The 12,834-nt window shown below is 47.1% G+C and overlaps 1 protein-coding gene across 1 annotated transcript in view; it reads left to right on the top strand.

The window, feature by feature from the left end:
* Window positions 1-12,834, top strand: part of RRAGD (Ras related GTP binding D) — a 105,086-nt gene that overhangs the window by 59,879 nt on the left and 32,373 nt on the right. The window contains exons 4-5 of the mRNA XM_063916977.1: window positions 583-697; window positions 4,492-4,634. Of these exons, the coding sequence (XP_063773047.1) occupies window positions 583-697; window positions 4,492-4,634 (258 nt within the window). The remainder of the gene's footprint in view (window positions 1-582; window positions 698-4,491; window positions 4,635-12,834) is intronic.

Genomic DNA, 12,834 nt, shown 5'->3' with positions numbered 1-12,834 from the left:
CGGGCAACGACCAGAAGAAAGAAGAAAGTGATCACTAGCACGATCGCAAGAAGATTGACAGCGGGGAGGCGTTCCAGGGCAAATACTCACCATTTTACGGGTGTGGAGATCCGAACGCAGGCGTGTCCAGGCGTTTGGAGGGCGGTTGTCTGACATTAATTCCGGGACCTTCATCGCTGGATCCATCGCACAGGGTAAGTAACTGCAGGGCTAGTCTTGTTCTGCACAAATCTTTTTTAGCATAGCAGGGCTGCACAAGCATTCGCAGCCCTGTTATGCTAAAATACACTCCCCCATAGGTGGCGTCAAGTTGATCGCACGAGCAGCAAAAAGTTGCTACGTGCGATCAACTCGGAATGACCCCCATGGTTTTGCCCAACTGCTAACAAATGTGCTGCTGCAATCAACTCTGAATTAGGCCCATAGTCATTCATTTAAAGTGGATGAATAAAAAATTCTGAAATAATCGTTAATTAAAAAAAATCATATTACTTTTAAGATCACAGTTTGTGTTTGCTGTTTTCAGTGCTGTGGATATATTTTATATTATGATTTCATCTATACTCATTTATTTTTTTTCAGTTTTTATCTTACCAGTATATATGATCATTCGATCTTCGAAGCTTTCAGCAAAGTTGTGCAAAAATTGATTCCACAACTTCCAACATTAGAGAATTTGCTGAACATCTTTATATCTGTAAGTAACTGACATTTATATACTTTATATAGAACTAGAATACATAGATTATACAAAAGTTGCCTTTATTATTTATTTCTTTTATTTATTAACAGTTTTTTATATAGCGCAGCATATTCCGTTGTGCTTTAATAGAAAAAAACTGGGTAATAACTGACAGACATAGAGGTAGGAAGGCCCTGCTCGCAAGCTTACAATCTATATGTTTATGTTTATAACTGGAACTGCAAAGTTACAGTGATACAATCTTTGCTGCATTTGTAAACTCACAGTTTATGGAGCTGGGGATGAAGACAACTCATATATACGTATGTTATGTAGTTGCGTTAGGTCTGCAAACTGTTGCAGGCTAGAGACTTTTGCTCATCTTTAATAAAGGTAATATATGCTTTCAGTATTACTTGAACATTCTGCTGCAGCTCTGTTAACCCCTTCGCTGCAGAGGACGAGTGGGCTTATCCTTGTGATATACAGCTAGACAATGGAGGACAAGCACAACCTTTGCTCCACAGGTCCTAACAACCAGAAGGAACTCCTGTCAGCCACCAATGCAAATAGGGAAGTGATGTCGATGCGTATGTTTTACCTATATGGGGTATAACGTCTATAATAACACCTGTGCCCTATCTCCCCCATACTAGCCCACACACACATGGGGGACCCTGTCTTGAAAAAGGGGAGTCTTCTCTTTAAAACAATGTTCCCCCGTAGTACTGTAGTTGCTGTCTGGTTATTACCAGACAATAAATGTTGCGGCACGTTGTATAGTTTATAAAATGGAAGGCCTTGTTGGGCTACCTTACGTATTATTTCTATAAACAGTAATCTTTTACATCGGGATGCGGCTACATTGCCCGCAGTCGGGATCCCAGCGGTCAGGATACTGACACCGGAATCCCGACCACTGACAGTGCTGACAGCCGTAATCCCGGCTAACAGGCTATTCCCACACGTGGCTGTCCACGTCACCCATGGAGTTGGAATAGAACCTGTGGTGAACGTAGAGAGCCACCGAGCCTGCAGCATGGCGAGCGCAGCAAGCCTGCAAGGGACTTTGTTGCGCTCACCCCCCTTCCGGCATTCTGGTGGCTGGAATCCCGGCATCAGTATGCTGACCGTCGTGATCCCAGCCGCTGGCATACCGTACCCTGCAGGGAAACTTTACATCGAAACATGGAAACTTTGAAAAATAAATGCATTTCATTTCAAGCACAGATTTTGTTTATCAAAACCTATACATAGAATCCTGCTTTTTACTATTTTACAAAGGTCAATAATTATCAAAACAGGAACCACTTAGTATTTCTTTCTGGCGATTTTAAGATGAAAAAACAAATCAATTATGCTGCAGCCTGGGGGCACTGCGGGAGACAATGCAGCACCCGTTCTGCACATGCAGAGAATGGGTCCTGCACAGACGCATCCCACCCCCCCATGGACTTTGCATACTACTCTGAATCAGGCCCTTAGTTAGGAATAAGCATTCCACTTATTCCATGTATTATAATACAATATAATACAGATATACACTATCATGAGTACATAGTATGAGTTAAACGCTTTCCTGATGGCTATATGGAAAATGTCTGTAGCTTACTAGCATTCCAGTAAGGATGTTGCTCTGAGGGAGCTTAGTGTGGGTGAGCCATAGAAAGCAAGGGACTGGAGGCGTCGCTCTGCCCCTTTACATCCGGTGCGGCGGGTTTAGAAAGGGGCGTGGCTTTGTGGACCGGGGGCATGGCTTTACGGGGATGTGGGCGTGGCTTCACAGGATGTGGGCGTGGCTAGCCATCCCGACCCCTGTTTTCTTCACTTCGGGAGGAGCGGGCTGCTCCGGGGGGTGTTCTTGCTGCAGTGTTGGCTTCTGCTCAGTGACAGGAGCCGGGTTGTTGCACTGTAATGTTACAGTGCAGCAGGGGTGTATCTTCCTATTGGCCAAGATGGCACTTGCCAGGGGCGCCGGCCAAGAGGGGGGCGCCACCCGGCAGTGCCACCCACACCAGGGGGTAGAATGACATAGTAGTTCTCACTGAGTACATCCCTTATCAGTGCTCATCCACTGCCGGACTCTCAGAAGCGTATTGCACTCTGACACTCTCTGTGACTACAATGATAGTGAATATAGCCGGGGAGCAGGGCACTTCCAGGTATGGGGAGGGGCAAGGCACCTCCTCTTCCTCATCCGCTCCCCTTCTCATTGGTCCCACGTGGTTTGTCACCAGACACCAGCCACTACAATCAGCACCAGTCAGCAGTGCAGCATGAGCATACCTGTACATTTTCTGCGGTACCGTAGCTGCACTGCATGGTTTGGATAACAGGTTACAAAGAGCTCTGTATGGAGAGATATCTATACCAGTGACTACCTGTCCAGCTGTGTTGAGATTACAAGTCCCAGCACACCTCGTCAACTGGATTTGCTGGGACATGTAGTGCCATCACACCTAGAGAGGGGTTTTTAACTGTATGTGTGCATATATCCCCTCGGTGTCCCTGCCTGCACCCTCCTTGTCATTCCCCCTCAGTGTCCCTGCCCGCACCATCCCTGTAACTGCCCCCTCAGTGACCCTGCCCATACACTCCTGTAATTCCCCCTCAGTGTCCCTGCCCGCACCATCCCTGTAACTGTCCCCTCAGTGACCCCGCCCATACACTCCTGTAATTCCCTCTCAGTGCCCCTGCCCGCACCCTTCCCATAATTACCCCTCAGTTTCCCTGCCCATACCCTCCCCGTAATTCCCTCTCAGTGCGCCCTACCCGCACCATAACCGTAATTCCCTCTCAGTGTCCCTGCCTGCACTATTCTCGTAATTCCCCCTCAGTCTCCCTGCCTGCACCCACCCCGTAATTCCCCCTCAGTCTCTCTGCCTGCACCCACCCCGTAATTCCTCCTCAGTTTCCCTGCCTGCACCCTCCCCATAATTCCTTCTCAGTGTCTCCGCCTGTGCCCTCCCTGTAATTCTCCCTCAGTGTTCCTGACCTCAGCCTCCCTGTGACTCCCTCTCATTTTCCATACCCAAATCCTCCCTGTAATTCCCCCTCAGTGTCCCTGCTCGCTCACTCCTGTAATTTCCCCTCAGTGTCCCTGCCCGCTCACTCCTGTAATTCCCCCTCAGTGTCCCTGCCCGCTCACTCCTGTAATTTCCCCTCAGTGTCCCTGCCCACACCCTCCCTGTAATTGCCCATCAGTGTCCCTGACCTCAGCCTCCCTGTAAGCCCTCCACCTCATTGTCCCTACCTGCACCCTTCCTGTAATTCTCCCTCAGTGTCCCTGACCTCAGCCTATCTGTAACTCCCCCCCTCTGTGTCCCTGGGTGGGGGAGGTGGGGGGTGCCAGTTCCTTACTTTGCCAGGGGCGCCCAGACCCCTAGATACACCCCTGCAGTGCAGCACCTGGCTCCTGTCACTGAGGAGCTGTTGCTTTGGTGTCACCCCTCGGCGGGTGACACCCAGGTGAGGGCCGCACCCCTCTTACCCCCCCCCCCTTCTGATGCCAGTGAAGGGACTATAATATTCAGTTTGAAGTGTAGCCAAAATGATGGTATTCTTGTTGTATACATGGCAAAATATTTTGACAGCATATTTGGAAATGCAAATCTCTAATTCCCTGCTGTTGAATTTTAAAAGACTATTTGCACTGTATCAGAGGCTTAAGATGCAATAAAAAGGTCATCTTCTAGTTAGCGGAGATTCACTTTATGTTGGCATTTGTGTCATTTACGGTCAATAGTCTCAATGTATGAACAGTCTATTTATGTTATTGCCTAACTCCTACGTGCAATTCTTTGTTGCAGAACTCTGGGATAGAGAAAGCATTCCTGTTTGATGTAGTCAGTAAAATCTACATAGCAACAGATAGTACTCCAGTGGACATGCAGACCTATGAGCTGTGCTGTGACATGATCGATGTGGTTATTGACATCTCTAGCATCTATGGGTATGTCAGCATTGATACTACTTATTTTAAATACACAGAATTTCAGTATAGAAAAATAGACCTGCAGTCTGTACGTGTTCTTTAAAAAGGATTAGTTATGATACAGGTGGTGTGAGCTGGAGGAGGGATAATACACTGGTGCTGAGGCTCATGCACAGTAGGCGATATAGTAAGCGATATCGCAAATTTTCCCACTCTTGAGCGATATCCCTACTATATCGCCCAGTGTGTATGCTGCAGACAACGTCAAATGCTGCAAGTTCCGTCCGGCCGCGTCATGATGTCACTGTGCGATATTGCTAGTGATATTGCACAGTGTGTATGCCCATGTCGGGCGGCCTGGCCAGGGAGGGGACACACTAGGCGATGTTACTCCTGGAGCGAATCGCCTAGTGTGTATGCACCTTTAAACAGGTATCCTGACTAAGACATTGGGCCTAATTCAGACCTGATCGCAGCAGCAAATTTGTTAGCAGATGGGCAAAACCATGTGTACTGCAGGAGAGGCAGATATAACATGTGCAGAGAGAGTTAGATTTGGGTGGGTTATTTTGTTTCTGTGCAGGGTAAATACTGACTGCTTTATTTTTACACTGCAATTTAGATTTCAGTTTGAACACACCCCACCCAAATCTACTCTCTCTGCACATGTTATATTTGCCCCCCCTGCAGTGCACATGGTTTTGCCCAACTGCTAACAAATTTTCTGCTACAGTCAGGTCGGAATTAGGCCCATTGTGTAGAATTAGAACATTATGAGGTTTATCTATGAAGGCTAATATTCTCCACTTCATAAAATTTGCGTCACAGTAGGATGGCACACACTAGGTATCTCTGGAATGGTGCCAGTGCCGTTTAGAACGAGACCAGGTGGTAAATTTACTAAGTATCGTGTTTGAAGTGAAAAACAATCACTGGACATCTCAGGAACGTTTTACACTCAAATTCACAGATTTATTAAAGAGCAAGTTTGACTGTCTATTATATTCTAATGATACTCATCCGATTTCAGTTCGATTTCATTTGATTTCAGTCAGTTCACAGCCAAACAATATAAGTAGATTGAAAGCACTGCACAAATCAGTATAATCTGTGCACGCTTTGTTGTGTTACAGTTTCATACAGGGTTTATAATGGGGACCTCCTGCTATCTCATTAAACAGCCCCAAACTGGTCACCCCAGGCCTCGGGAAGCTGATGCCCCACTAATAAAGCGGTTCATCCTTCCTATGCCCACACTCCTGGGCAGTGGGTACGGAGTTCATAGTGTCAAAAATAAATATAATATTGTTCTTTACAGGTTTGAACAAGCCTGTCCTGGCATCCTGGTACTTGGAGAACCACAAGTGTCAGCATGCCCGGACAGTACCCCCACTGTAAAGAAAAAAAAGTCAGTATGCGATCCCCAAATATAAAAGAGCACTCACACACTTCATACCTGCTCTGTGGAGGTAGTTGGTCCCTTTGTCCAGTTAGAAGTACTTGGGTTTTGGAAAAATAACAAAAATGCAACCCCTGAGCCCATGGAAACGCTGTACTGTACATACAGTACAGCGACATGAATGATAGTTCCCACATGGCTCTCTACACTGTAGCACTGATTGGCTATGAGTCAGACCACTCTCAGCTAATAAGCAGGCGCTGCCATATAAACCATCAACTGCTTGGCTAAGAGTCAGACCACTTTCAGCCAATCAGCACTAAAGTGAAGAGAACCACGTGGGAACTATCATTCAGGGCATTGTACTGTCTTGTATAGTACAGTACAGTATGTACTCCAAAGAGTAGGAATGTTTTTGTTCTTCTTTTAATGAAACAGTTAAATCATTTGGTGTTCACATCTTTTTTTCTTTTTTTTTTTTTTACAGTGGGGGTACAAATGCCGGTGTCCCTTACAGTCCAGTCTTGTGGTTCTCTAAGTGCCGGGACTTACGGGCAGGCTTACTGGAACCTGTAGTCCCACTGTAAAGAACAATATTATTTCTGAATTTGACACTATGAACTCTGTACCCATCACCCAGTGTTCCGACTTCCTGAGGAATTCCAGGCCTCAGGTGACCACTTTTGGGCTGCTAAATGTGTCTCCCTGCCATGGCATTATAATTAGGGTTGCCACCTCGCCCCTTTAATTCTGGACACATATTAATTACACAGGTTCTGTGGCTGGCTGACTTCAAGACTCCATTTCACCTGGTTTTAATCAGCCCCAGAACCTGTGTAAATAATATGTGTCCAGAATTAAAGGGATGAGGTGGCAACCCTAATTATAATCCTCGCTGGTTGAGCCCAGTGTTGGTTAATGGAAAAAAAGAGAGGGCCTCCCCTGCCAGGTTTTCCCCTGATTTTCCAGTACCAGAAATGGCTGAGAAGTCTGGGGCTGGTTATGCTATTGCAGGGGACCCAGAGCCGGCCCTAACCAACATGATGCCCTAGGCAAGATTTTGGCTAGTGCCCCCTAACACCACCACTAGTTCTGCAAGAGATGCCTGGCATGAGTCATCTGGCAGCTCTGCTAACGTCTGGCGCCTTTTGTTTCTGAAAATGCATCTTATTTGCATTACTATGTGGCTAGGATGCACAAGCAGCTTCTGCTGATTAAAATGATATGCAGCATGCCTATATTCTGTGTGCAACTGCGGCTGTATCTGCATACGAAATGCTACATTACAGTGATTTCCAGGAATACACTGCAATGTAGTATTTCGTATGCAGATACAGCCGCAGTCACACACAGAATATAGGCATGCCGCATATCATTTTAATCAGCAGAAGCTGCTGGTGCCCCTAAGCATACCAAATGCCCTAGGCATTTGCCTAGTTTGTCTATGCCTAAGGACGGCTCTGAGGGGACCTCACACTTTTTCTTAAATGTAGCACTTTATTAACCCTAGAATACAACAAATTCTGCACAGATCAGTATGAGTGCCAGTTGTATCTGTTGTAAATAGAGATAGGTGAAATATGTGTTAGTAATTAGGTGTTGTGCTTTACTTTGCTTTGAACAAGATGCTGAGATAACCACTGCTGAAGTTTACAAGCTATGATACAATTTTACATATGACTACAACATTTTGGTGCCTAAGAAATATGAACTACATATTTAGCATTCACTGGTGAGCTTGAAAGTATAATGAGCTGCGGCAAATGCCTCATCCCCCTGTCAATTGTTAGTCTTTGGTTAGGAATTGTTTGGCTTTGTGGTGTATTCCTTGTTCAAACTGAGTGAGGGTTAAAGCTATGTACAGTACACACTATACAATTATTGGGCCGATTTGCCAATAATTGGGACATCGGCCTGATTTATCTATAGTGTGTACGAACGATCGTTTCGGCATTTCGGCAATATTTCTGTAAAATCTTGCACACACACACCCAAAGATCGATTTCTATCGGCCCAGACCAAAATATCTGCCACAATCTCCCGATATCGAGCAGTGTGTGTGCATTCTCAATAATCTGCCCATATTTCCTATGTTTTCCTGGGGGTGAATATATGCAAATGCAGTGTGATGTGGCAGAAAATTGGTAACTGAAAAAAATATATCTTGGAGTGTGTAGCTCAGATATTGGTGCCTACAATCTCCCGAAAAATCGTCCAATTGTCGGGCAGAGCAAAAAAAAATCTGACAGTGTGTACCGAGCTTTAGCCCAAAATACTTATAAAGGGATTGATGACCAGTTCCACAGATATCTAACATAACTAGTTAACACAAAGCTGCTAGCCTCTTATCATGATGGATTTCTGAACACATTATTAATTAGGCCTCTACCACATCCAAGGGTGTAGCTACCATAGGTGCAGGGAGTGCAGCTGCTATGGGGCCCAGAGCTGAGAGTGGCCCATCTAACCTGTCAAAGTTACATGTGCTATATTCATTTTTCACCATTGGGTGGTACATATGGGTCCTTACAAACTTGCATTAGTGCCTGAAAGATATCTAAGTTTCCTCCTGGACCGGCTAATGTGGTATGAAATTAACTGAAGGGCAATTTAATGTTACATAATATGCACTGGGGCACTGTAATGTGGCACAATATGAAGTGGGGGGACTATAGTGTGGCATAATATGAAGTATTGCATGACGTGTACTGGCAGCCCTACAGTGCAACAAAATGTGAACATGGGCACTACTATGGTTCAGAAAATAAAGTACGGCACTACTGTGGGATAGGTGTCTCTATAATAGCATTCGGACAGGGGCCCCTTCAATGTGCTGCTATGGGGCCCACAAAGTTCTTGCTACGCCCCTGACCACATCACTTCTCCCCCACCTATTACACCCCTTCCCCAAACCACTTGGCTTATAATGGAGTCCAGTCCAGGCTGGACAGACAAGGATGCAAGTATTTATTGCTGGATTATACATATAGGGGATGATTCTGAGTAGGAGGGATCTCTGTGGAAGGGCACAAATGGGAAGCTTTACCATACAACACATGCTCAGATGCAAAATAACAGTATGTCTGTCCTATTCTGGTGGGACAGATCTTGGCCGCATCTGTCATTCTGTTAAATGGGCAAAAATGCAAGTGCACGGAATTGCCCTGACTTGTAGGAATGTCATGGGCATGTATACAAAGCACTGTGCAATTCTGAGACGTTTCTTTGGGGAAGGAAAGCCTGTTTCTGACTTGCTAATGATGACAGTTGTGACGGCTGGTGTAATATCAGTGGGAGGCAGGGGGCTTTCAGATTGCAGATACACAAACCCCCCGCATTAGCCCTATAGATTCTAGCATTAGTGTGAGGTAGTAAAGCAACCTTCATTGGCTGCCTGCAACCACAGCCCTTTAGTGACTCAGCTTCAGCCCTGTAGAGATGTCATGTGGATTGTTTGCAGTAAGGTGGCACAATGGGCATTGATGTAATTATAAGCAGGGCACTATTTCTGTGGAGTTTGTATGGGATTTCTTCATGTACAGTTTCCTCCCACAATCCAAAAACATACTGGTAGGTTAATTGTCTTATGATAAAAAATAGGATTTTAGTACCTACCGGTAAATCCTTTTCTCCTAGTCCGTAGAGGATGCTGGGGACTCCAAAAGGACCATGGGGTATAGACAGATCCGCAGGAGCTTGGGCACACTATAAAGACTTAAACTGGGTGTGAACTGGCTCCTCCCTCTATGCCCCTCCTCCAGACCTCAGTTAGAAAACTGTGCCCAGGAGAGATGGACATTTCGAGGAAAGAATTTATAAATAAAACACAGTGAGTGTTATACCAGCTCACACCACGAACATACCGCAAGACGTGGCCTTCAACAGAATACCAGCCCACGATATGAAAAACATACAGCCATACGCTGAGAGAATATGTAACACAACCCGTGTGTCAACCCAACCAATAATAAGAAACCACATGCCAAGGCATGAACAACGTCAGTAATAGCCTGTAAGATAAGAAATACTACAAAGTGCCACCAAAATCAATAACTGCAGACATAGCACGCACTGGGACGGGTGCCCAGCATCCTCTACGGACTAGGAGAAAAGGATTTACCGGTAGGTACTAAAATCCTATTTTCTCTTACGTCCTAGAGGATGCTGGGGACTCCAAAAGGACCATGGGGTCTATACCAAAGCTCCAGAACGGGCGGGAGAGTGCAGACGACTCTGCAGCACCGATTGAGCAAACATGAGGTCCCCATCAGCCAGGGTATCAAACTTGTAGAGCTTAGCAAAGGTGTTTGAAACCCAACCAAGTAGCCGCTCGGCAAAGTTAACCCTCCGAGACACCTCGGGCATCCGCCCAAGAAGAGCCCATCTACCTAGTAGAATGGGTCTCCCCCAACTTCGGTCACGGCAATCCAGCCGTAAAGCTAGCACGCCGAATCGTATCACAGATCCAGCGTGTAACAGACTGCAGAGACGCAGGCGCCCCAAGCACGCTGGGAGCATACCGGACAACCAGAGCCTCTGTTACCCCAAACTGAGCCCAATTGGCAAGATAAATCTTCAAAGCCCTGACTACATCGAGAGACTTTGAATCAGCCAATGCTGAAGTTACCACAGGCATCAAAAAAGGCAGGTTTTTGATAAACACCGAAAACCCTTTTCGGCAGAATTACCATCCGAGTTCTCAAGTCTATCCACTTGGAAGAACAAACAGGGGCTCTTGTGAGACAAAGCCGCTACTTCCGACAACCGCCTCGCAGTCGCCCAAAGGGCAAAAGCATGACCACTCTCCCAGAGAGAAAATTTTACACAACCTTTAATAAAGGTTCCAATCAGTGAGACACAAGAAACCCAACACCACGTCAAGAACCCACTGTGCCAATGGGGGCACAAATGGAGGTTGGATGTGCAGTACTCCTTTCACGAAAGTCTGAACTTCCGGAAAGGTGGCCAATTCTTTTTTTTTTTTTTAAAGAAAATTTATAAGGCCAAAACTGCCCTGAAACCCAAATACGGTGGTAAGGCTTTGCCGTTATTTCTTTTCTACCCTGAAGAAGTGTGGAAACGACCTCACTGGGAATACCCATTCGGACTAGGATATGGCGTTCAACCGCCACGCCGTCAAACGCAGCCGCGGTAAGTCCTGATACACGCCCGGATCTTGTTGTAACAGTTCCTCCCGTAGAGGAAAAGGCCAGGAATCTTATATGAACAAATCTTGAAGAACTGGATACCCAGCCCTCCTTGGCTAAACCGGAACAATGAGGATCGCGGAACCTCTGTTCCTCTTACGTTTATGACCTTCAGCAGAGTGAAAGCGGAGGGGACACATAGACCGACTGAAAACACCCAAGGTGTCACGAGGTTGTCCACTGCTATAGCTTGAGTGATCCTTGACCTAGAACCCTATTTCTGAGGTCTCTCGTTGAGGCGAGATGCCAACATGCCCAATTGAGACACTCCTCAAAAACTCGTCACTTCTGTGAACTTATCGATGACGGCAGTCTTTCACCCAGATGGAGAACGCGTCAGCAGAGGAAAACTATTTCTCCTTCGATTACGTCCGGAACGAAGACTGCTAATATAACGTTTACCAGTATTTCCACTCAGCGGAAAACTATTTTGGCTTCTGCCATTGCCGCTTTGTTTCTAGTTCCGCCCTAGCGACTTACTTACGCCACTGCTGTCAAGTCGTCCGACAGAATTAACACGGGCAGATCACGAAGAAAATGTTCATTGAAAACTGCTCTTAAACCAAGAAAGCTTATTGTAGACAAGCTTCGCCGCTTGACCTTTTCCTCTGGAAATACTTCCCATGTAAGGACTGCTCCCCAGCCTCGGAGATCTGCATACATGGACACCAGGATCTAATCCTTGATCCCGAACCTCCGTCCCTCTAGGACAGGGGTGGGGAACCTCCGGGCCGCGGGCCGTATAAGGCCCGCGAAGCCGTTTGCTCCGGCCCACCCGCTTCTCCCAGTGAGACACGCGCCACTCAGTCCGGCGGCAGCGTGTCTCAGCTGTCAGTGTCAGGACAGGGAGGAGAGCGTGGTGGCGGCGTGTAGAACTTGAAACCAGCCGCCGGTTCGTGAGCCAATCAAAGCTCGCGGACCGGTAGCCAATCAGGAGCCGCGGCTGCCGGTCCGCGAGCTCTGATTGGCTCTCAAACCGGCGGCTGGTTTCAAGTCCTGCACGCCGCCGCCCAACATAGCCGCGCTCTCCTCCGTGTCCCGCCGAAAGGAGCGGTAAGTAGCACGGAAGGGGCGGGGGCACTGTGGGGGCATCTGTATACCTGGCACTGTGGGGGCATCTGTTTACCTGGCACTGTGGGGGGCATTTATATACCTGGCACTGTGGGGGGCATCTGTATACCTGGCACTGTGGGGGCATCTGTATAACTGGCACTGTGAGGGGCATCTGTATACCTGGCACTGTGAGGGGCATCAGTATACCTGGCACTGTGGGGGCATCAGTATACCTGGCACTGTGTGGGCATCTGTTTACCTGGCACTGTGGGGGGGCATCTGTATACCTGGCACTGTGGGGGCATTTGTATACCTGGCACTGTGTGGGCATTTGTATACCTGGCACTGTGGGGGCATCTGTATACCTGGCACTGTGAGGGGCATTTGTATACCTGGCACTGTGAGGGGCATCTGTATACCTGGCACTGTGAGGGGCATCTGTATACCTGGCACTGTGGGGGCATCTGTATACCTGGCACTGTGGGGGGCATCTGTACACCTGGCACTGTGGGGGGGCATCTGTACACCTGGCACTGTGAGGGGCATTTGTATACTTGGC

Source organism: Pseudophryne corroboree, chromosome 4 (genome assembly GCF_028390025.1).
Source record: "Pseudophryne corroboree isolate aPseCor3 chromosome 4, aPseCor3.hap2, whole genome shotgun sequence".
NCBI lineage: Eukaryota > Metazoa > Chordata > Amphibia > Anura > Myobatrachidae > Pseudophryne > Pseudophryne corroboree.
This window is presented reverse-complemented; position numbering and strand designations above follow the sequence as displayed.